Source organism: Ursus arctos, unplaced genomic scaffold (genome assembly GCF_023065955.2).
Source record: "Ursus arctos isolate Adak ecotype North America unplaced genomic scaffold, UrsArc2.0 scaffold_12, whole genome shotgun sequence".
In the NCBI taxonomy this organism is placed as follows: Eukaryota; Metazoa; Chordata; class Mammalia; order Carnivora; family Ursidae; genus Ursus; species Ursus arctos.
In genome coordinates this window covers 68,261,701-68,283,332 of record NW_026622786.1, presented here as the reverse complement: position 1 = coordinate 68,283,332, position 21,632 = coordinate 68,261,701, and the positions used below count along the sequence as shown (strand labels likewise).

The 21,632-nt window shown below is 55.5% G+C and overlaps 1 protein-coding gene and 1 long non-coding RNA gene across 4 annotated transcripts; one reads left to right on the top strand and one right to left on the bottom strand.

Moving 5' to 3' along the window:
- Nucleotides 1–2,655: 2,655 nt before the first annotated feature.
- TAL1 (TAL bHLH transcription factor 1, erythroid differentiation factor) lies at nucleotides 2,656–18,712 on the bottom strand. 3 transcript variants are annotated; one of them, XM_026498159.4, is made up of 5 exons: nucleotides 18,640–18,712; nucleotides 15,746–15,902; nucleotides 11,725–12,165; nucleotides 10,275–10,369; nucleotides 2,656–6,144 (listed from the first exon to the last, which is right to left on the bottom strand). In XM_026498159.4, exons 3-5 carry the CDS (start codon nucleotides 12,162–12,164, stop codon nucleotides 5,690–5,692), a joined length of 990 nt encoding a protein of 329 aa, XP_026353944.1. In that variant the 5' UTR covers nucleotide 12,165; nucleotides 15,746–15,902; nucleotides 18,640–18,712; the 3' UTR covers nucleotides 2,656–5,689. The 3 variants fall into 3 exon arrangements, with proteins under 3 accessions (XP_026353944.1, XP_057166642.1, XP_026353945.1); XM_057310659.1 differs by lacking the exon at nucleotides 18,640–18,712 and adding an exon at nucleotides 17,554–17,643; XM_026498160.4 differs by lacking the exons at nucleotides 11,725–12,165; nucleotides 15,746–15,902; nucleotides 18,640–18,712 and adding an exon at nucleotides 11,225–11,665.
- Nucleotides 15,375–21,204, top strand: LOC130543464 (uncharacterized). Its single transcript, XR_008958835.1, has 2 exons — nucleotides 15,375–15,549; nucleotides 17,325–21,204. It is a non-coding gene; the product is annotated as an uncharacterized LOC130543464 (long non-coding RNA).
- The last annotated feature ends 428 nt before the right edge of the window (nucleotides 21,205–21,632 follow it).

Genomic DNA, 21,632 nt, shown 5'->3' with positions numbered 1-21,632 from the left:
CGACTCCACAGTAGCCGCCCTTACTGCCTGTCCTCAAGCCGAGCCCGTTGCTCTAGGCAAGCTCTCCAGGGCCCACACTCATCGCTCGTGGTCCTGGGCAGACTGCTGGACAAACTGAGCTGCCAGCTTCCCCGCACCACAGTGCAGGCCTAGCTGCTCGAAGAACCCCAACTACTTACTGGCTATGTCTTCTTCCCCCCCTCAAGGGCAGTGAGCACTGGCTCAGGACTCAGACCTGAATTCAAATCCTGCCTAACCTAGGTGAAACCCCAGCCCCTCTCCAGGCCTTTTTCCTTCTCTGAACAACAGAGAAGACGCCCGCGGGATCCTGACTTCCTCGCTTCCTTACTCTGACTCATGACGGCCACTGCGGGACACGGCGGGACACTGTGCAGCACCATGGCGTGTCCTCAGTACGCTGGTCAGAGGTGCTCGCCTGGCTCGCATGGCCATAGGGCCAGAGAGGGCACCTTCTGTTGTTCTGCAAGTAGAGAAGGGGGAGTGGGCAGCACGAGGAGGCGAGGTTGCTGTGAGTCCGTGGGTGAACAGCCTTCTGATCTTCAGCAGCCCCACCTCGCCCCACCCGGGGCCAGCATGATAACCGGGCTGCCGGGACCCAGCCCAGGAAAGCTCACACCCCACCGCCCACCAACGAAAGCAGCCCAAGGGGCAGACCTGTCCCTCTGCCCCTAACCAGCCCGGGACTGTGGTTTTCGGCAGGGGTAGAGGGAACGTTGCAGGAGGTATCTTTGTAGGGATGACCCAGCCTCCCACCCATCCATCCCATCCCCCACTTTTTCATGCTGGCCTCAACACCGAGCTAGGGTGCTCTTCATACAGTCAGTATTGAAGGGTCCCATGCCACGTCTGCCACGGGGCGCTGGAGGCCTAGAGACAAATGAGGCATGGACTGGCCCTCGAGGGGCTCATGTTTGAGTGGGGAAGTGGACAAGTAGGCAAACTTTAGCCAGCACAGAGGGAAGGAAGGCCCCACGTGTCAGGGCAGTCTTCTGGATGCTGGTGACAAGTTAGCCAGATGAAAGAAAGATGGACACAGATAACAGATAGAAACAAAAAGTGCAAAACTGGATGGTTAAAAAAAAACAAAAACAAAAAGGCAGCGGAACAGAAAGGAGATATAACAGGAGTAGAGAAAACAAAGGGCAGAAGGACAAGAACACGGTCCTTTCCCGAGGTGGGCACAGGATGTCCCGGGAGGCAGGAAGCCTAGTCCTGCCCTGCCTGCCACTGTCGTCACCATTCCTGGGATGTGTGGTCTTGGAAGACTCCTTTCCTCTTTGGGCCTCAGTCTTCCCACCTGGAGATGGGAACATTAGCCTAAATGATCCCCAAAGGCCTGGCCCACCTGGGAAGCCAATAGTCTCACAGCCTCTGCCTGGTGGTCAGAGTCAGGTCCTCCTGACCTCTCTGGAGGTGGACGGCCTTGCCCTCTCCTGCAAAAGGTCCTTCTGGAAATCGGTGCTCCTCCCTTCTTATTCTTCTCCCCTGATGCCATTCTGCCCAGAGCATCAGTGATCGCTGAGTTGGGCTTGGCTAACCACCTCCTCAACCCCAAACCCCCTTTAAACCGTAGCCTCTGAAATGTTACTCTCCTATGCACACACACTCTCTCTCTCTCCCCCACCCCTCCCCCCCTCCTCCCAGGACCAAGTCGACCTGACTCTCCAAGGGCCTCCCTGCCCCGGGGCCAGGGAGAAGCACACTTGGAGTCTTCCAAGAGCCCGGGAGCTTCCCTACAGACAAGAGCATGGTCTCTAAGCTCTGTCAAGCCCTGGCCCTCCTAGCTACGGTTGGAAGCTTCCTAGGACAGGGGCAGCCAAGATCCAAGCCTGGCGAGATGAGCAAGTCTGACCCCAAAGGAGCCAGGGTTATCCATGGGCCCCCTGAGTTCCCTCCTGGGCACATCTTTTTTCCCTAATACTCATCACCTTCTAATGTGCTGTATTTTTACTATATCAACCCCATAATCAACGTATTTCATATGTTCACGTGTGTCTGTGTGTTTACGGTCTCCCCACTAGAATTCAAGCAACACAAGAACAGGGATGTTGGTTTTCTTCACCGCCGGATCTCCAGTACCTAGAATAGTGCCTGACCCATTGCAGGGGCTCAACAAATATTGCTAAATGAATGAAAGAGAGGACTGGCACTCCACTGGAAATGCTGGCCCAGCGAGCTCCCTTAAGTTCCAACAGTCCATTTGCAGAGCCAGAATCCACAGTTCCTCCCTGTACTGGCCTTCCCATTCACTGATCCCTACCCCTAAGCCTCAGCCTGTCCCCGAGCCCCACGTGAGCCGACCACTACCCCCTGAACCTATGATAAAAGCAACTGCCCCAGCCCTGGGAGCTGAACCCGACACACACAGGGGACCATCTGTGGGGTGGCCCTGAGCCAAAAGTGTGGGTGCACAATGCTAAGAAGAGTTCCCCTCTGTGAGGCCTGGCAGAGGGAAAAGAATGGAACCCTGAGTGGGGGGAGCCTCAGGGTAAGGGGGCAGGATCCCACCCTGAGAGGACAGCTGAGTCCTGGAGTTCCCTCCATTTCGGGAGAGACAGACTCTTGCCAGGCCCTTCCTTTTAATGTCCCAACTCCCAGGCATGGGGGTGCAAGCTGCAAGGACAGAGTCCGGGCCCCTCTGTAAAACTTTTATTTAGAAATCTTCCCAATATATCCTTATGTATATACACACATCATCACCACAAGGGTTGTGTCGCTAAAGAGTCACGCCCACAGTGTTGGCCTCCAGGCTGTACAAAGGTCAAGGTACCTGGAGCGGTTACTCCTCTTCTGCAGAAAAATGCAGAGACCAACGCAACGCATCACGTACAGTACGACATTGACGGAAAGTGCTGGGCCCGCCCACAGGAACAACGCGCTATGTACACGGGCAGGGGCGAGCCTTCGGTGGGGGGCCATGTACCATCGCAATCACAAGTACGACCAGACCACCCCCAAGGGCCGAGATAGTTGTCGGCGGACTACAGATGCTGTGCCCTTTGTTCTGTTTTCGGAAAAGGAGAAAGTTTGTACCATCTTGTCGTTTGCCACCACCAATGAAAGCCTATGAATTTTCCCGAAAAGATGCGAATCCCTCCAGTCCTTACGATCATCTCTGTTCTCCTTGCTTTCTTCCTCCTTTACATCTTTTCCCTTTGCACAGATATTATTCTTGGAATGTTGCCATTTCTTCATAGGTGACGAGGCAGAGGAAGGAGGCGGGTATGGTGGGCGGGGTGAGCGGGGTGCAAATGAAAATTAAACTTTTGGGTCTTCTATCGGTCTTACAAAGACATGAAGCTTTGCCCATCCCTACCCAGGCCCGTTGGGGGAAGCTGTATGTCTTACATATTCTGCCCGTATCTTTTTTCCATTCTCACTCTCGTGCCTCCCCTTGGAAGGAGACACAAATGAGGTCAATCTGGAGAAATGAGGACAGTCAGGATAAGTCAGGCAAAAGCAGTTTGGAACCTAAATTGCCCAAAGCTGCGCAGTCAGGCAGACTGGCCCACTGCTGCGGCCCTGGACTCAGGAGGGGAAACCCCACTGCAGGAATGATACTGAGGGCAAAAGAGCTCTTTCTGGTCCCGGAATGCTTCTACTTGCATGATTCCACTTGGTCTACACCACAGCCCCAGCAGACAGACCAAGCCAGGGTATTTATGAGAAACTGACATTGAGAGAGGTAACTTATGCACGTCATTCTGCACGTCTGAGAGAAGAGGAAGCCAGAAGCGTGACTTCCTGATAGAATCTGTGACCCATCTCCTCGAACCTCTGCATCCATTCACCCATCCGTAGCGCGGCCTCCGTTCACTCCCAAGTCAAATTAATCCACTCGGAAGCAAACACAGCCTTAGGACCGAGGATAGGTGCTCCATCTTTAGAGAGATGGGACCCTCACCGGAGCTTCCAAGGATTGGAAAGAAACCAATCCTAATGTTCAGCAAAATAGGATGTTGGGGGTCTGAAATGGACAGACAGTCTGAGTGCTAAAGGATTACCATGTTGCTCCCCTACTCACAAACTGGAGCCCCCAATTTAGGAGGGAGGGGCGGGAGCCAGGTTCACACCCTGTCTGCACAGGGCTGTGGCCCAGGCCCTTCCCTGGGAGGGGCTGTTTTTCCTCTAACCTCAAAGGCCGCGCCTGGTGGGAGGTGGCTGTGGTGACTTGAGGGTACAATGACACGTCTACAGAACTTGTGTGGAGTTTGTTCCACGGGCTTGGAACGCAGGTCACAGACAGGCCTGGCCTTAAGAAAACCATGTCCACCACCTGCATTGACACAAGAGACCAACAAGGGGCAGTGGTCCACTCTACAAAAAAATCCTTCACTTTACAAAAGGACTTGCAGTAGTATTTCTTTAAAAGAGGAAGGATAAGGGCTTGATTTACAAAAATTTCATGTACAACTATTGGAGGGGGGCGCTCCTTTGCAGTAAGCCTGCCTCCCATACACACCTCAGATGACCAAAAGGTGTATGATCAAGGCGTGTCGAAGATTCTGCTGAGTGAATGTGCATTTGTCTGGGTCTCAGCCAGGGCCTGGTCTCTGGTGTTCCCCTGCCCTCAAAGTGGGCCTGGAGCCTGGGTCAAGCAACAGAAGTCAAGCAAAAATCCCAAATGCCAGGAATTCGTAGGACAGGGTTTGTGCTCAGCTGGGTGCAGACCAGACCGTCAGCAAACAGACACCTTGGAGAAAGAAGGTCCCCCTGAGCTTCGGGAAGGACACACGACGAGGCTGCACGTCCACGCTCAGCAGCGGCCCACGCCCAGCAACACACATCATGAACAGTGACGGGGGGCGGAGAATATAGGCAAGCGGCTCTGAGACACCGCCGGGATTTGAACCCACAGCCCCAGAGAGCTCTGGCTCTATTTCTCTCTCATCATTTTCACTCTCTCTGCCCTCACATGAGATGCCTGACAGGGCAGGCTCCCAGCTACAGACTCAGTCCCCACAAGGATCAGGAAGGCAAGTCTCCGTTGGGAGAAAGCAGAGCTTTGGTGCCCGGGCCAAGCAGTAAGGGCTACTGGGTTTTCTGACCCTCTGGCCCAGCTAGTCGAGAGCAGGCTGTCCACTGGCCATCTTCTTCAACCAGGCCCTGTAGAAGGCACCTCGAGGCTTGTGACTCTGCAGCAGCTGGCCAGCTGGGTGGACCGACACGGGCCTGGGTGAAGATGGGGGCTCACCCAGAAATGGGCGGCTACTGGGTACCTACGTATTTGGACAGAGTGGCCACACAAGCCACACCAGCCAGCTTGGGAGGGGCTAAAGGCAAGGCAGAGGCTGCTGGATGCCCCAGGGGAGAGCTGACCACCCCAGGTCTCAGCAAAGACAGGGCCCCCAAGCTCCAGGCAAAAGCAGTGCCAGTCAAGCTTCTTACTGGAGAAGTCTTAGGGACTGGGGGAGGGGGAAGACCGTGCCGTCTTCATAAAAAGTACCTACCACTTTGCTTCATTTTTCTGTTCTCCCACTGAGGCAGGGAACAGGAAAGCCGCCCCAGGGGCAGTCAGGGCTCCGCAAAGTTCAGACATCAAGGACAGCTCATCGAGTCCACTGCCCAGCTCCAGAGCTGCCCGATCCTCACCCCACCTGCCCTGAAGCCCACAGTCCCGGCGGCCTGAGGGTGCCCTCCCGGCTGGTCCTGAGTGGCCCCGGCCCCATCACCGGGGACCTGCGCCATCAGCAGCGGGCAGCATGGCGGGATGGAGGCTGCGGGCCGGGTGCTTGGGGGCCGGCTCCTCTGTGTAGCTGTCCGGGCTGGCCGCCCCATCCAGCGAGCTGCCGCAGCTGGAGTTGGGGGAGAGCACGTCCTGCAGGAGGTCGTCGGGAGGTGCACCGCCCCCTCCCCCACCGCCTCCTCCACCAGCCCCCACCACAGGGTCCTTGCCAGGCTTGGCCCGCTGGGCACCCTCCTCCTCCTGGTCATTGAGCAGCTTGGCCAGGAAGTTGATGTACTTCATGGCCAAGCGGAGGATCTCGTTCTTGCTGAGCTTCTTGTCCGGGGGGTGCGTGGGGATCAGCTTGCGGAGCTCAGCGAAGGCCCCATTCACGTTCTGCTGCCGCCATCGCTCTCGGCTGTTGGTGAAGATGCGTCGCACCACTTTGGTGTGGGGACCTGGAGGCAGGAGGACAAGAGTTAAAAAAATGGGGTGGAGGTCCCCCAAGGCATCTTCTCCTGTGGGAAGAAGAGAAACCATCCATTGGAAATCTTGGGAAACCTAGAAAGCCTTCTTGCCTTTTACTTAGAAAACTCCTACTCAGCCTTCAAAGCCTTGTTCATCTGTTTCCTCCACTCGGGGGATTTCCCTCAACCCCTCCGGACAGACCTCACCAACCACCACGGCCCACCAACACCTTGATATCCATCAGCTTTTTTTTTTTTTTTTTAAAGATTTATGTACTTATTTATTTATTTAAGAGAAGGAGAGAGTTTTTTAAGTAGACTCTGCGCTGAGCGTGGAGCCTGATGCGGGGCTCAGGCTCACGACCCGGAGATCACCACCTGAGCCGAAACCAAGAGTTGGACGCTTAACCGACTGAGCCACCCAGGCGCCCCTCCATCACTTTTGATCATTACCGTATGCATCTATGCTTGTCTCCCTCTCGGGGCTGTGAGATTCAAGGACAGGGACCTATGTCATTCATTCATTGTGCCAAGACGCCATACGGCACTAGTGAGAAAGACAAACTCTGGAGCCAGACTTTCTGGACTGAATTCCTGACTGTGAGTCACTAGATAGTGACTCTGGGCAGGTTACTTAAACTCTCTGTGTTTTAGCTTCATCATCCGTAAAATGGAGATAATACTAGTAACTGAAATCACAAGACTATCACACGGGTCTAACAACTGACACAGGGAAAGTCCTTAAGACAATACCTGCCTCAGATTAGGGGCACCTGGGTGGCACAGCGGTTAAGCGTCTGCCTTCGGCTCAGGGCGTGATCCCGGCGTTATGGGATCGAGCCCCACATCAGGCTCCTCCGCTATGAGCCTGCTTCTTCCTCTCCCACTCCCCCTGCTTGTGTTCCCTCTCTCGCTGGCTGTCTCTAGCTGTCAAATAAATAAATAAAAATCTTAAAAAAAAAAAAGACAATACCTGCCTCAGATTAAACCTTCAATAATGTCAGCTACTATCACCCATCCACCAGTTATTTACTAATAACCAGGCACCGTGCCAGGCACTAAGGGAAACAGACAGCGTCCCTGCCCTCAAGGAGTATACCTTCTCTCAGGGAGGATCACACCATATATTTTAATGGTGATGACAGATGATGAACAAATTGCAACCAAATAACACACGCACAGGACACCAAATATAATAACAGATGCAAAGGAGCCACTACGACCAGCTGGGTGGTTAGGGATGGCATACTGGAGAAGGTGGCATCTATAAGATAAGAACTTGAGGCTGAAGAAGAGTCAGCCAGGCCCTGGAAGGAAAGACGGAGCGCTATGTGCAAAGGCCCTGAGCTGGAAAACGGCCGAAGCCACCCGGGCTAATTAGTATGGGTGTGATCAGAGCAGGCTGGGTCCGGACCCCACGGGTCTCTGCAGTCAGTGTAGGGGCTTTATTCTAAGGGTGATGGAAAACACAGAATAGGCGGATCATGCCGGCTGGGGGGGGAAGGGAGTAGAAAGCAGAGACAAGAGGGAAAAGACCTACCCTGTGGGCTCTCTCCCCAGCAGAGAAGTGGAGAGATGGGCCAGGCACAGGCGTGGCCTGAGGCTCTAAGCAGGTGTCTGAGGGCTGCCTCAGTCTCTCCACATCTACAGTGCACTGATCACAGACTAGACCAATATTTGGACTATATTCACGTACTAAGACTCGCGGAGCAGCGGCAGACACCGGCGTGCACGTATTGAGCACCTACGGCGTTCAAAGCACTGCACTAAATGTCCCAGCCTGACCTGGGATTCCCAAAGCCAGAGGAAACCGAAGAGGGCCCTCCTAGTGCACCTGACTCCTGGGCTGAGGTGGCCGCTTCCCTCCCCAACGCTGAGGCATGGAGCTGGGCTCCCGGCAGTCGCCAGGAAGCTCCGTGCGAGGAACAAACTGCCAGTCCGGGGGTATCTGTTTGCGCTCTTCGATAACCCCTAGAACCAGACCACAGAATAGGGGAAACTACAGTAGGGGAGAAGAGGAGAGGAGGGGTCGAGGCCGCCCCTGGGACCCACTGCTTGCTTCACGGCTAGGGAGACTGAGGCTGGGACTGCTCACCCGTGCCAGCCCTTCTTGCTTGACCATCTTTCTCTTACTTTCACGGACACACACACACACTGATACACACCCATGCATGCACACGCACATACACACACACCATCTCTCAGGGGGATCACGCACCCCTGGCCCACCGTGCCTCTGAGAGCTGGCTTTCCAAACCCCAACAGACCCTGGGCCCAGCTGACTCTTTGCCAAAGGCCAGCCCCAGGCGGGAAAAACAGCAACCTGCTGGTGGTCCTACCCGAGGCTGCCGCAGAGGAATAATGCGATGTTCTCTGGCCTCCAGGCCAGACAGAGGGGCGTCCCTCGGCTGTGACATGAGGAGGACCGTCCCTGCTCCATGGCTAATGCTGGCTGACCTTGAGGGAGCAACTAGGTGGGGAGGGGGCGTTACAACTGCTGTCACAGCTGCAGCTAGACAGAACTCCAGAAGGAGCACCTACCCGCAGCCCGGCCCTAAGAACCCTTTACCCCACTGTACTCTCTCAGCAAGCTGTGAGGAAGCTATTATTCCCTCCACTTTCCAAATGAGGGCACCGAGAACCAGAGAAGCTCAGCAGCTGGAATCCACACAGAGTCCCGACTTTAGTCCTTGCGTTAGTTCCACTTCTATGGACTCTATCTGGCAAAATCTCTGATTCCAAAGTCTCGCGGACATAGTCTGCACCCCCCACAGACATACCCTTCTCTTCACCTCCCTCTTCATTTCTGCCTATTCCTCTCTGGCACCTGCTCAGAGAACTCCTCACCTCTCCGCACCTTCCTCTTCCCCGAGTCTGTCCGTCGCTCTGTGTCCTCTGCCTCTCTGTGGCCAAGCACCAAGTAAGTGCTCAGTAAATATTGGTGACATTTATAAGTAATGGCTTCCCTACACTTCTGCACTCCCCCCAAACCCTCACCCCCTCGTCCCCTTCTCCTCCTTCCTCTTCTCTGTGCCTGAGTCTCATTGCTCTGCTCTCTGTAGAAAATGCCTCTTCCCTAGGGAACTTCGAGGCTGGTCCTGCCTACTTCCTGTTTGATGTGACCCCTCCCCCTAACGCAGCAGCACTGACACCCCATCACCCTTCCCTCTTGGACCTACACCTCATGTCCCGAGCTGGTTAGGTCTTATGTGGTCCGTTCCTTGTCCAGACTCTAGGTCCCCTCCTCTCCAGAAGCTCCAGCTCAATACACGTCCCTCCTACCGGCTCCTTGAATAACCCAGTCTGGCTTCAAGGCCTCAGGTGTCCTTCCCACAGGAGCCCCAGGCCCCAGCCAGGCTGACACACTGGCAGCTCCAGGGATTTGCTCCAAGTCCTGGGCTCTGAAGGGCCTGCTCTCCTGCCCCCTGGTGTTGGGTCCCATCTACTACATGGGAAGAGGGACAGGATACTCCAACTGTCCCATTCCATCCAACCCCTTTCTCAAGTCCAGTGCCAAGGACTCCTCACGTAGTTCACAAGAGTAGTGCGGAGGACCTGCTAGGGGATGTGGGCGGGGCACGGTAGAATCTATGACGTCAGGAAGGGAACTCCAGGTCTCAGTCCTGGGTCTGGAACAGGGGACAAGCGGGCCCCACGATATAGGGACCTGGGACAAGGGCCTTAAAGGTGCAATTCCAGGCAGGGAGCGGACTCCAGACTCCAAAAAGGACTTGGGAGGAGGTGCAAGAAATCCCTGAGGGTCAGTGCTTAGAGGCAGGGAGCACCATGTGTTCTGCCGACCCCCTGGGATTCTTGCCAGATGCAGGAATGGAGCTACAGTGGGGACTACAACCGACCCTAGAGGTCTGGGCTAAATACCACAATGTGTCCTCACTGCCATGTGCCCTCTTCCCAGGACCATGAGAATGGCCCCCCCAGCCCCACCCACGACTTCCCCTCGACCCAAGTCAGCTGCAGGGCAAGGACTCTGGCCCGCTCGGGTTCCAAGGTACCAAGCCTTCTATGCGAGACACCTATGGAGTAGTCCCTGATGATCCCCCCTTCAGGGGGCTCTAACCAGCATGAGGGGGGAGTACAAAGGAAGAGGCCGGTAGACTCACCATCAGTAATCTCCATCTCATAAGGGGAGGGTCTCCTCTTCACTCGGTTGTTGGTGGCGAACATAGGGAAGGCATCTGGCTCCCCAAAGAACCCACTGTGGGAGGGAGCAGGCAGATCATAAGATCACATGTAGGTGAAGGGGAGAAAGGCTCCTTAGCGATCCTCCCCACGTGTTCTTGAGCCCCCCCCCACCCGAAAACAAGGGCAACCCTGCTCCTTTTATACCTGAGTTTGGGATGGAAGGAGCATCGCACACAGACACCCAAACACACTCACAGAATGCTCCCACTCTCTCCTTGGTGAGACAAGCAAGGGAAGAAAGGGCCACACACACCCCCTCCCCCCCCCACATGCAATCAGAAGTGAGCACACAGAGCACAAGAATGAACACACACACCCCACAGGTAGACATACTCCCCTTCCCAGATACAAGCACACAGTCTAGACACCTCCCCTCCTGAACAGGAACTCATGCAGGCAGAGGTGAACCTCACACCTGATGGTGTGCGACTCCAGCATCCCAAGGAGCACATGGTCCCCTTCTCCATGAATCACCCCACCTTTACCCAGGCCTCAGGGGGCTCATGGACAGACCACATATAGGAAACCTCCCTGGACTGACCACTACTTACATGCCCCCCACCCACTCTGGGCTCTCCATAGCTTCTTCCCCAAGGTCTCCCACAGACGCACTAACTGCCCCACATTGTCAACCCCTGCCTCACCTTCCTGTCTCCACCCCAAACCTACTTCTATCTCCCCACCATCTCGGTGGGCCCAGCAGGGGCATGGGCACCTTCACAGGGAGGGGGGTACAGGCCCCAGCCAGAGAGCACAGCTAGGGGCAGAGGGGCTCAGGACATGAGGGAAGGATCCATTCCCCGCACCGCCCTGCAGCAGTTTTAGGGGAGGGAGCCCTCCTGCAACCACCCTCAGATCTGTCTCTTACCTGTCCACTGAGGTCTGCAGCTTCCAGAAGACTTTCACAGGGAGCGCAGTCAGACACATTCTTGCCTGGTACTCACACTCATGCGACTGCCTTCGGTCCGCACCACACCCACCACACACGCGCGCGCACACACACCACCACCACCACCACCACCCTACTGCACGGCCAGGCCGCTCCTGCTCACCGGCAGCCACAGGCCCGCACTCCCGAAGGCGCGGACCCCTCCCGGGCTTCCGCACAGCCACGCACGCCGCACACGCACGGAGCACCCCACAGCCGGCCCGCGCACACGCACACGCACACTCCCACGGAGGAGCCCAGGTCGCGGGCGCACGGGCTCGGGCGTGCAGGTTACAACACCCCCGGTACTCCCGCGTTCCCGCCGCTCCGCCCCGTCGGGAGGAAGGCGGTCGCTCCGAGGGGCAGAGGGACGCCCGGGCCGAGTGCTCCCCCCGTGGCCGCCCGCCCGCCCAGCCCGACCCTCCCGGCGCGGCCCTGACCTGCCGAGCGAGGCCAGCGGCTGGCTGAGGCTGTAGAGCAGCGCGCGGCCGGGGGCGGCGGGGGCCGCCAGCGCGGGCGGGCTCAGCTGCACCATGCGGCCGTCGCCAGGCAGCTCCGCGGGGGCCGAGGCGGGCGCGGGCGCGGGCCCCGGAGGTCTGCACAGCTCGGTGGTGGGCACCCGATGGCGCGCTTCGGCCGCCGCCGCGTCGCGGCCCTTTAAGTCCCGCGCGGCGCCGCCCCCACCGGCGGGGCCGCCCCCCGGGCCGCCGCGCGCGCCCAGCTCGATGACCGGGGGCTCCGCGGGGGCCGCGCGGCTCGTCTCCTTGGCGACGCCGTTCAGCAGGACCAGGTGCGGGGGGGCCATGCGGGCCTCGGCCGCGTCCCGTCCCTCTAGCGGGGGGTCACTGCGGGCCGCCTCGCTCGGCGGCCGCTCCGTCATCCTGCGGGCAGACAGACAGACAGACAAGCGGACGCCCGCTCTGACAACCGCCCCCAGCCCACCGAGGGGTGGGTGAAGGGCAGAGAGAAATTCGCGCACCGAGACGTGGGAAGAGGCGGACTCACTTAGCGCCACGTGGACACACGCCCTCCCCCGGGGCCTGAAGGCCCAGCGGCGGGGCTGGGGCGGGAGGGAAAGAGGGCCTATGGTTTGGGAGAAGAGAGAGGGTGTCTGGGAGACAGAGACTGAGGAGATGGAAGAAGACGACAGACATTGGAAGAAAAGGAATACAGCCAGCGAAAGAAAACAGAAGGGAAAAAAGGAGGAAGGAAATGTAGAAAGAGGAGAGAAAGAGAAAGAAATGTCATCTTGTCCCCCTGCTCAGCCCGCAAGGGAAGAGGAGGGAACAAATCCCCTGACCGTGTTCTTCCCGCCCCCCTTTTGGTTTTGGCGGGGAAACTGTGGCGCCGAGGTGGGGTGCTTTTCGAACATCCCTTGCCTCTCAACAAGTAGAGAACTCAGGGAATGGAGGCTACAAGGCCTGGGGTGGCCTGTGCCAGAGCCAGACTCCTGCTCTCCTTTTCCACAAATATTCACCCCTACAGGGGGTCCCCAACTGCACTAAGCAAATACCCCGTGTATTCTGTGCCGCTTCTAGAAACTCCAGTGGCCCTATACTCCCACCAGGACCAGAGATGAGACACCAGGAAGGGAAGAAGATGATCCTAGCCCTACGTCCCCCCACCCCCACTCCATCTCCTTCTGCTCAGCTGGACTCAGAAGTGAGCTGGGGTCTGGAAGGGAGGCTTGGCTGAGTGGGTATGGAGCCCAGGCATTCGGAGTGTCCCTGAAGCCACTGGGGTCTAGGCTCCCACTCTTGAGTGGGAAGACGTATCATGAAGGCCCTTGAACTCTTCCCTCTCCTGCCTCTGTTGTCTTCTGGGAAATGGGAGCAATCCCTCACTTATGCATTTAAAAGCACCGTGCAAATGCCCAAGGAAACATTGTTATTGGCGAGGAGATTGGGGACTGCCTTTTGCCCAAGGTCACATGAACCTGTCTGCCACAGATCCACAGAGCAGGACCAGAACTGTGACCTCACTGCGCTATCCCCCTGTATACACCCTCCCATGTATATCCCTGGGGCTGAGGACTCTCCTTCTTTTCTCCACAACCATACTCCAGGGTGACAAAAAGGCTCTACTTCCCTGGGGCGCCTGGGTGGCACAGCGGTTAAGCGTCTGCCTTCGGCTCAGGGCGTGATCCCGGCGTTATGGGATCGAGCCCCACATCAGGCTCCTCTGCTGGGAGCCTGCCTTCTTCCTCTCCCACTCCCCCTGCTTGTGTTCCCTCTCTCGCTGGCTGTCTCTATCTCTGTCGAATAAATAAATAAAATCCTTAAAAAAAAAAAAGGCTCTACTCCCCAGTAACACTTGCTGGTGGGGGGGGGCTTCCATCACCCTGCTTTGATGCCAATGGAGCCAGGGCCCCAAAAGAATGAAAACCATAAAAAACATGAGACTCTGGGTCTGGAGTTTGGGGGTGCTTGTGAGTTGTTTTAATAAAATACACACACACACATACATATAAGTGTGTGTGTGTGTGTGTGTGTATATATATATATATATTCAACTCGACAGACTTTATAAGATATTCAAAATAAGGCTTCTCCTCCCAGAATTAGATAATTGGGATATTTTATAGCAGAAAATGCACAAAAATCCAATTCAGCCCCAAGCACAGTCCATCTCATCACTCATGGCAGCTATTCTGCCCCTGCAGCACTCTGGACCCGGGTTGGCCTGAGAAACATCCTCCCGCCCCAGAAGAGAGACCTGACTTCTGAAACCTCCTCGAGGAGGGCTCCGCAGAATTGCCCCCAGACACAAGAGCTGATGGAGAACTGTCATCTGGGTTGCACTTCTGCCCTGGTCTGCCAGCTCCACGGGCTCACCAGGAAACGACAGAATTCCCTGGGACCTGGTGCACAAGAGCCGCAAACGCAGTGGGACCGCAAGGCTTCATTGGAAGTGAGTTTACGATTATGGCGGAAACAATAGATCCGTATCCACAGAACGGGACTGCCAAGACACTGCGGCCACTAGAAATGCTCCAGATGTTTACAGTCCAGTCTCCCTGGCTCCCCTGCAGCAGTGAAATGCACCAGTAATATACCATCCTGTGGCAAAATATACAAGCCCCAAGGTGCTGGTTCCCTACCTTACTGTCCCCACACACCGTTGTGTGCCCAGTGACACGTGCTTCAGCCCCGGCTTCTAACCGACTAGCAAACAAACGGTGCACACTGCAATGACCAGACTGAGTTCAAGCTCTCCTTATGACATATTTATACCCTCTGATTAATTCCAAGGCTTCGTGTAGGCTCGGATCCCGGAGGGGCAAGAAGATCACACATTCCAGATGAGTTGACCCTGGCCCCAAATGCCCTCCCCAGCCGCCTATAAATATCTATATCTCCGAGGCTCCCTGTGAGAAACCTATGATTGGTCCCCAGGGTCTGTGGCCGACCTCTCCCCGCCCATCCCCGGGACCTTAGGAAAACCCGGCAGGCTATCCAGCAACCAGGATCACCCAGGAGAGGGGTCCATGCTCCAGAAAAAGCCAACAGAGGACTCATAAGTGCCTTTGGTTGTAGGGGACTAAACCCCATCACTTGGCTTCAGTTAAGATTACTGGAAGGAAAGCCTGAGTGATTATCGTTCGTTCATTTGTTTTTATTCGGGGAAGATGAAAGAGTGGGGAGAAGCTTTTGAACAGAATCACACTAGACTATTTGACCATTATAACTCCTCTGTCTTTGTGCCGCCCGGAACCAGCTCGAAGCCCCCAACACCGGATCCTCATCTCCTGTCGCCAGATGGCCGCAACATTTCCGTTTGTGTCTGAGCAAGACAGGGATCCCAGGAGCTCCTGCGGGGCAGGCACAGGGTCTCAAGCAGCTCCCAATTCCCGGCAGGGAAAATTTCTCCTATGAAAACAGCCTACGCTGGTATTCAGGGACTCGGGTAAGAGCTAGCTGGCTTCCTGTCCTTCATAATGCACCCACACCCGAACGACCCCCTGGGGGAGCCCCAAGCCTGCTCGAGAACCCAAAGCACCAGTGAACAGAGCCACCTTCCCTGCCACTACGAGAGAGAGCGGAGGGGTGTTCCAGCACAGCCCCACCCTAGGCATTAGGCTCCGGTCAGGGCCCACCCGAGTTGGGACTGCGCTAGCCTAGCCTGGATGGCTGGGGCTTCTTCCTGCCAGTGGCCCAGGCACACTCAGCCTGCACCATCCGGATATAGCCGCCCCAAAGTTAGGAGCCTTGTGAAACACCCACAGAACCAGGACTGATGGGAGCGGCCTGGGGGACGAGGTCCAGGTAGGTGTTTTTATCCGGGATCGCGTGCTTCTAGAAGCCGCAGAGGCACAGATCCTGGATTCCCAGCTCTGGGTTCGTCCTCCCCTCACCCAATCGTAGACTGGACTGTCCTCTGTCCTAAGCCTCCCCCACCCCAGGCCGGAACCCAAGGTCTTCCTGGACACCGTTTCCACCGATACTGTTCCCCAAAACTCACCTGGGGCATATTTAGAGAAACCGGCCCCTCTGAATAGGATCTCCACTCCGCCGGAGAGGGGCAGGAGCCAAGGTCCAAGTTGTGGACAGGGGTCTTTGCTTTCCCCCCTTTCTCGCTGAGAGACCAGCAGTTAGGCCACGGTGTGGTCCTGGGCAGTCTGCCGCGCCCAAAGCAAGTTTCCAGGAAAGATGGGGGTGGAGAGAAAGAGGGAGGGCGAGAGGGAGGGAGAGAGAGAAATGGGGGTCAATGGCTGGGAATTACCTCCTGTCCTCGCCAGCCAGCCCAGGGAATTGCAACCGGCTTTCTGCCCCCACCCTGCAGGTGTTTGAAGCCTCCCCCAAAACCCCCTTAAAAAAGAACCCTACACCTGACCAATCAGGAATAACTATTTACTCCAACAACAACAACGAGGTCGAGCTCCACACAGACTGCAGAACAATTTCGGGCCCTCCGACCAGGATGTCTGGTTCAGTGTGGCCGAGTTTGTTTTCTAAGCACTGACGTGTCTATGCGGTTGACTTGGGAACCCGGGTCAGGATGGAGCAGCAGCCGCAACGCCTAGCACGGCTGAGTAGGGAAATGTGTGTTGGAAAAGGGGAATCTGTTTTTCACACCCTGATCTGTGGGGCAGAACCTCCAAGGCCCCGCATTATCTCCATACCCGCCTTTAGCCCAAAGCGAAACCAGAACCCAATTCCAAAGGCTACTTTCCCACAGGAATGGAGTCAGAACAGCACAGATCCAAGAGGATGGGGGGCAGATATCTTATCTATCTAGGTGCCCTCTTTTCTTCCTACTGATAAGAAAGAAAGAAAGAAAGAAAGAAAGAAAGAAAGAAAGAGAGAGAGAGAGAGAGAAAGAAAGAAAGAAAGAAAGAAAGAAAGAAAGCCTCCTCCTTCCTTTCAACCATCCCCACACAATGATTTTCAATTTTTCAGTGTTCAGACTGGCAGCGTAGGGGCGAATTCTAATAATTCCTCGCAGCAATAAACAAGGCAAAGGAGGGAGGGTAAGATCCAACACTGCTTCGCAGTGTGCAGCCTACGGAGATTTAGGTTGCTTTTTTTTCTTCTCCAAAGGGTTTTGTTTAATTTGTTTTGCCTCAATTGTCCAGTTTATGATTACACATCGAAATCCTGGATTAAATCCAAAGGACTCCTTTTTGCCCTGGCGTTGGTGGAAATATAGGAATAATTCTTCCCTGCGGTTTCAGTCCAATGCGGGAGATTTTCTTTCTCTTCTTCTAATCCAGATGGGGGGAGGGGTGAGAAGAAGGGAAAATCCACTCATTCCCGTGTCTTAGGTCCGGGTTAATTTTTGCTTTATGACAGGGTCTCTGTGCCCGTTCCTCTCTCCATTTTCTCTCCCTACCCCAACCCAGCAACTTAAAAAAAAAATAGAGCTGGTAGCGGGAAGCCGTGCTGCTTTGTTATCGCTCCAAAGAAGCTAAAAGGGCCAAGCCGCTTCGCTACTGAACGATTACTTTAATTAAATAGAATGATGATGATGGTGGTGATAATGATCATGACGACATCAGTAACCACAATAACTGGCAAAACAAAATCCATTTCTTTCGCAGCGAGGGCAGCACTGACCCCCTCCCTCCACAAAGCCTGGCCCTGGTCACCGACGCGACGGATACCTGACCCACGCCGCAATGTCGCTCACCCGAGGAAGGGAAGGAAAAGTATTCTTTGGAGAATAATTATCCCGAGGATCCCCACCCCAGGCGCGAAACCTGGAGAATGCGCCCATTGTCTTTTCCAGGCCTCTCCCGCAGACCCCGCGGAGGTCCCCGCGAAACTGACCAGAAATGGATGAAGCCTGGGTGCGGCGGAAACAGAAGCCGGCGGCTAGCGGCTGGAAGGCGCGGGCCTTGGCGAGCGCTGCTCAGCTTCGAGCCTGGAAAAACCTCCCACTCACTACAAACCCCTCAAACACCGAGGCACAGACTGGCCTCCGGACAGAGCAGCCGCCGATCGGGCTCCGTCTGCCCATCCAAGCCAACACTGGCTTCCGAATACATCATAATTTGGAATAAAATGTGAAATCCCTCTCCCCGCCCCCTTGCCGCCTCCTCAACTTGCAGCTCCATCTCCTGCTCGTCCTCCCCTCCACCCCCCAGCGATTTGCAAAATGCACTTATAAAGGACACAAGCACACGGGCACACAACCCAGTTCGGACAGGACCACACACGGTCCAGCCCCACAGAAGGGAAGCAAAGTAAACACAACCCCACACTGCCCCACAAGCCGACATGGTCAGGCTCGCACACGGTCCTACACGATACAACGAAATCAGTCCCACGAGATCGCTCATGGACACACATCTAACGTAGTCAGGATCACACACGCCCGACACAACAACGAAACCACCCAAATACAGTCGCAGAGGCCACACAACCCAACACGCAGAGCCAGACCCATGTCGAGAAGGAAAAACGAGCATAATCGTATACAACGATGAAAACGCAGAAGGGCTCGAGGAATCCAAAGCAACAACCCAAAGAGCGCGGACACCATCACACTCGGACACACAACCCTTCTGGAAGACCACACTCGGAAGAAGTCAGCATCGCCGACGGCTCACACACGCACTCACAACCCCACCGCATGCAAACCACCACCAAGAAGAAATGAAAACCAACCACCGCCTCGCGCATTTCTGTATATTGCGTAAGGAAAAAGGGGAAGGAAGGAAGAGAGTCTCCGAGGCGGGAGGGGCGGCGGCGGCGAGCGGAGGGCGTCCGTGGAAAATGCCCCCCATCGAAAGAAACCCAGGGAAAAGGAGCGAAGACCTCTTCTGCGAGCGGGGAGAAGGAGAGAGGAACTGGTGGGGAATTCCGCGGGAGGCCGCAGGTTGCTTTTCCCTAGAAAAAGGCCGGAATGCTCACGTTTTGCCGCTACGGGGGGATGCGTGTGGCCATTTTGAGACCTGGTCCTTAGCGCGGAGGCCCGCCCCCGCCCCCGTCCCCGTCCCCGTCCCCCGCCCGCGCGCCCAGGCTCCTCCAGCGACGCGCGCTAATCCCGCTCACGTTCTGGGCCTCGTTAGCATGGGCCGAGGCGCGCCGGGGCCGTGTGCGCCGCCGAGATAAGGCGCTGCCGCGGGTCCGCTCGCCCCCGATAAGCGCCTCGGCCATTATGGGCCAAATGATTCATTTTAATTTGGCAATTTCACCGGAGGGAGTGGGGACTGGTTGTGCGGCGCTGGGACCGGCTCCGGAATGCGCCACGGCGAGAGTTGAGCGCGCAGTCTAGACTCCGTGAGTCCAGTCCCATTTCTGATCCCGAAGCCTCTCGGGAACCCGGGCACCCCCCAACCGCAGTCCCTCGGCCTGCCAGACACCTTTCTTCAGCGACTCTCATCCCAGAATTCCGTCGCTGCCTCTGACACCCAAACCATCACTCCCGACCCTTCCCCGGCGGTGTTCACTCTTTTTCCAGTGTCCTAAACACCCGCGTTTCAATGGGCAGTTCCTCATCCCCAAAAGCGCCCCAGGTCCCCCCTGCCCCACCCCGCAGCCCCTTCAGCCCTGGCTCTTTTCTGCTCTAATATGGAGCATGCTTGTCTCCAGTGTGGTAGACCGAGCTCACATTCAGCGGCTCTGTGGAGGACGACTGGTGTCAACAGAGCGATTTAAATGTCCCTTCTGCTGAGTTTCAGGCCGAGCCCAGAGCCTGAGAACGTCCCCACCCCATTATATTTTAAACATTTTAATCTTGCTGCTGAAGAACCGTTCTAAGCACTCTATAAATACAGATTCCTTTCCTTTGCATAAACAATCCTAGGAGGCTAGTACTATTATCATCCTCCATTTACAGATGAAGAAACTGTGGCACAGAGAGTCAAAGAAACTTTACCGATGTGACAGATCTAGTAAGTGGTGGAGCTTGGGTTTGAAGCAAATTTGGCATCAAAGTCCTCTCTGGAGCCCAGGTGATGAAGAAGGGCAGCTAGAGCCTAGGCTGGGAGGACAGATCTGGGCTCAACTCATTGCAGGGACTAAGACCTTACTGTGGGGTAGAAATCTGGGTTCAGTGAGCAGTGGGCAACTGGGACTCAGCCCAGGGAGGGTATCTGCTTTCATTCTTTTATGGTGGAGGGGAAACAGCACAGGCTCAAATCTTGCAAGTTACTTGGCTCTAAACCTCCATTTCTTTGTCTGTAAAATGGGGAGATTATACCTACCGATACTATACTCATTAAAAAAAAAAAAAGTCAGTGGCAAGGGGCCTGGGTGGCACAGTCTGTTGAGTGAGGGACTCTTGATTTCAGCACAGGTTGTGATGTCAGGGTTGTGAGATCAAGCCCCACATCAGGCTGTGCACTCAGTGTGGAGTCTGCTTGGGATTCCCTCTCCCTCTGCCCTCTCACTCATGTGCTCTCTCTCTCTCTCAAATAAATAAATAAATCTTTTTTAAAAGGCAGTGGTGACAACAATAATCTCTGGAAACTCACCCAGCCCAGAGCCCAGGACGATATCATATGCATGTGCATGGGAATTCCGGTTATTGTTATAGAGAAGAAAATTAAGGCACAGAGACATGACTTGGACGCAGCTCGCAGTGACCCCAGGAAAAGCTGAGACCCAAACTCAAGTATCCAGTTCCCAGTCCACAAGTCTACCCATCATGCCAGGATGCTTGGTCCTTACAGCAGCTCTGGCTTGGAGCCTAAGAACTAGGGAAAAGCCCCCTCACCTGGTTCCAGATGGAGTCCCAGTCAAGGATGGAGCCCAGAGTGTGGTCACAGACTGAGCACTGGCCCCTCCTTGCCACCAGGATGACTCTCTGTGAAGGTACGGTTAATTCAGCGCAGGCTGTCCATTCTGATCCTCTTGTGCGCTCTGGTGGAAATCAGCGTGCCCTGTGGGTACAGGTAACGGTCTACACAATCTCATGGGAGAAGGGCCATTCATGTTCTGCGAAAAAAGTTTAATTCCTGGACTTGCCACAAGATGTCCCCTGGCCCAGTCACACCAGCCTTTGGCATGGACCCTGAGGAGGGGTGTCTTGGGTCTATTAAGCCCCATCTCTTGCTCTCTCCCCATGGCTCCAGCCCCGCCTCACCCAACCCTCCTCCCTCATGCCCTAGCTACTGCTGCTCCTTCTGCCTTACTGGACTCCTCTTTTCGCATCCATTTCTCAAGACTCAACCTTTTGGCCACTTCCTCCCTGAAGCCTCCCTGCACTGGGGTTGGCTTTCATCTCTCCCTCTTCTGGTCCCCACTGCCTTTGCTGGCAGCATCACTTAACTGAAAGTGTGGGACTCATGTAATTCTGAGTTCCAAGCCCAGTGCTGTCATCCTTGAGCAAGTCAGTTCACCTCTGAGCCCCCCCAGATAGGTGCTGGCCATTCCCATCAGAAAGCCTAGCCACGGAGCGCTTCCCTGAGAAAATGATGACTGGCTGAGATCTAAGAGTCGGATCCAGGGGCACCTGGGTGGCTCAGTCCGTCAAGCAGTTAAGCGGTTAAGCAGTTAAGCGTCTGCCTCCAGCTCAGGGCCTGATCCCAGGGTCCTGGGATCCAGCCCCGCATTGGGCTCCCTGCTCACCGGGAAGCCTGTTTCTCCCTCTCCTGCTCCCCCTGCCTATGTGCTCGCTCGCTCTCTCAAACAAATAAAATCTTAAAAAAAAAAAACCCGCTTATTATTAAAAAAATTTAAAAATAAGAATGGGATCTGAGGGTGGGTAGAAGAGTGAACATCTAGAGCTTTCCAGGCAGGACAAGAGTTGAAGCAGAAGGGCCTTAATTTCATGCAAGGAACAAAAAAAGAGTCTAGAGTGGTTGGAGCAAGTCTGTGGTCAGTTTACAGGATTTAGGGGGGAACCATTTTGTTTATTTGGTTGGAGGGTGAGCACAGTGTCCTGTACAGGATCGGATTTG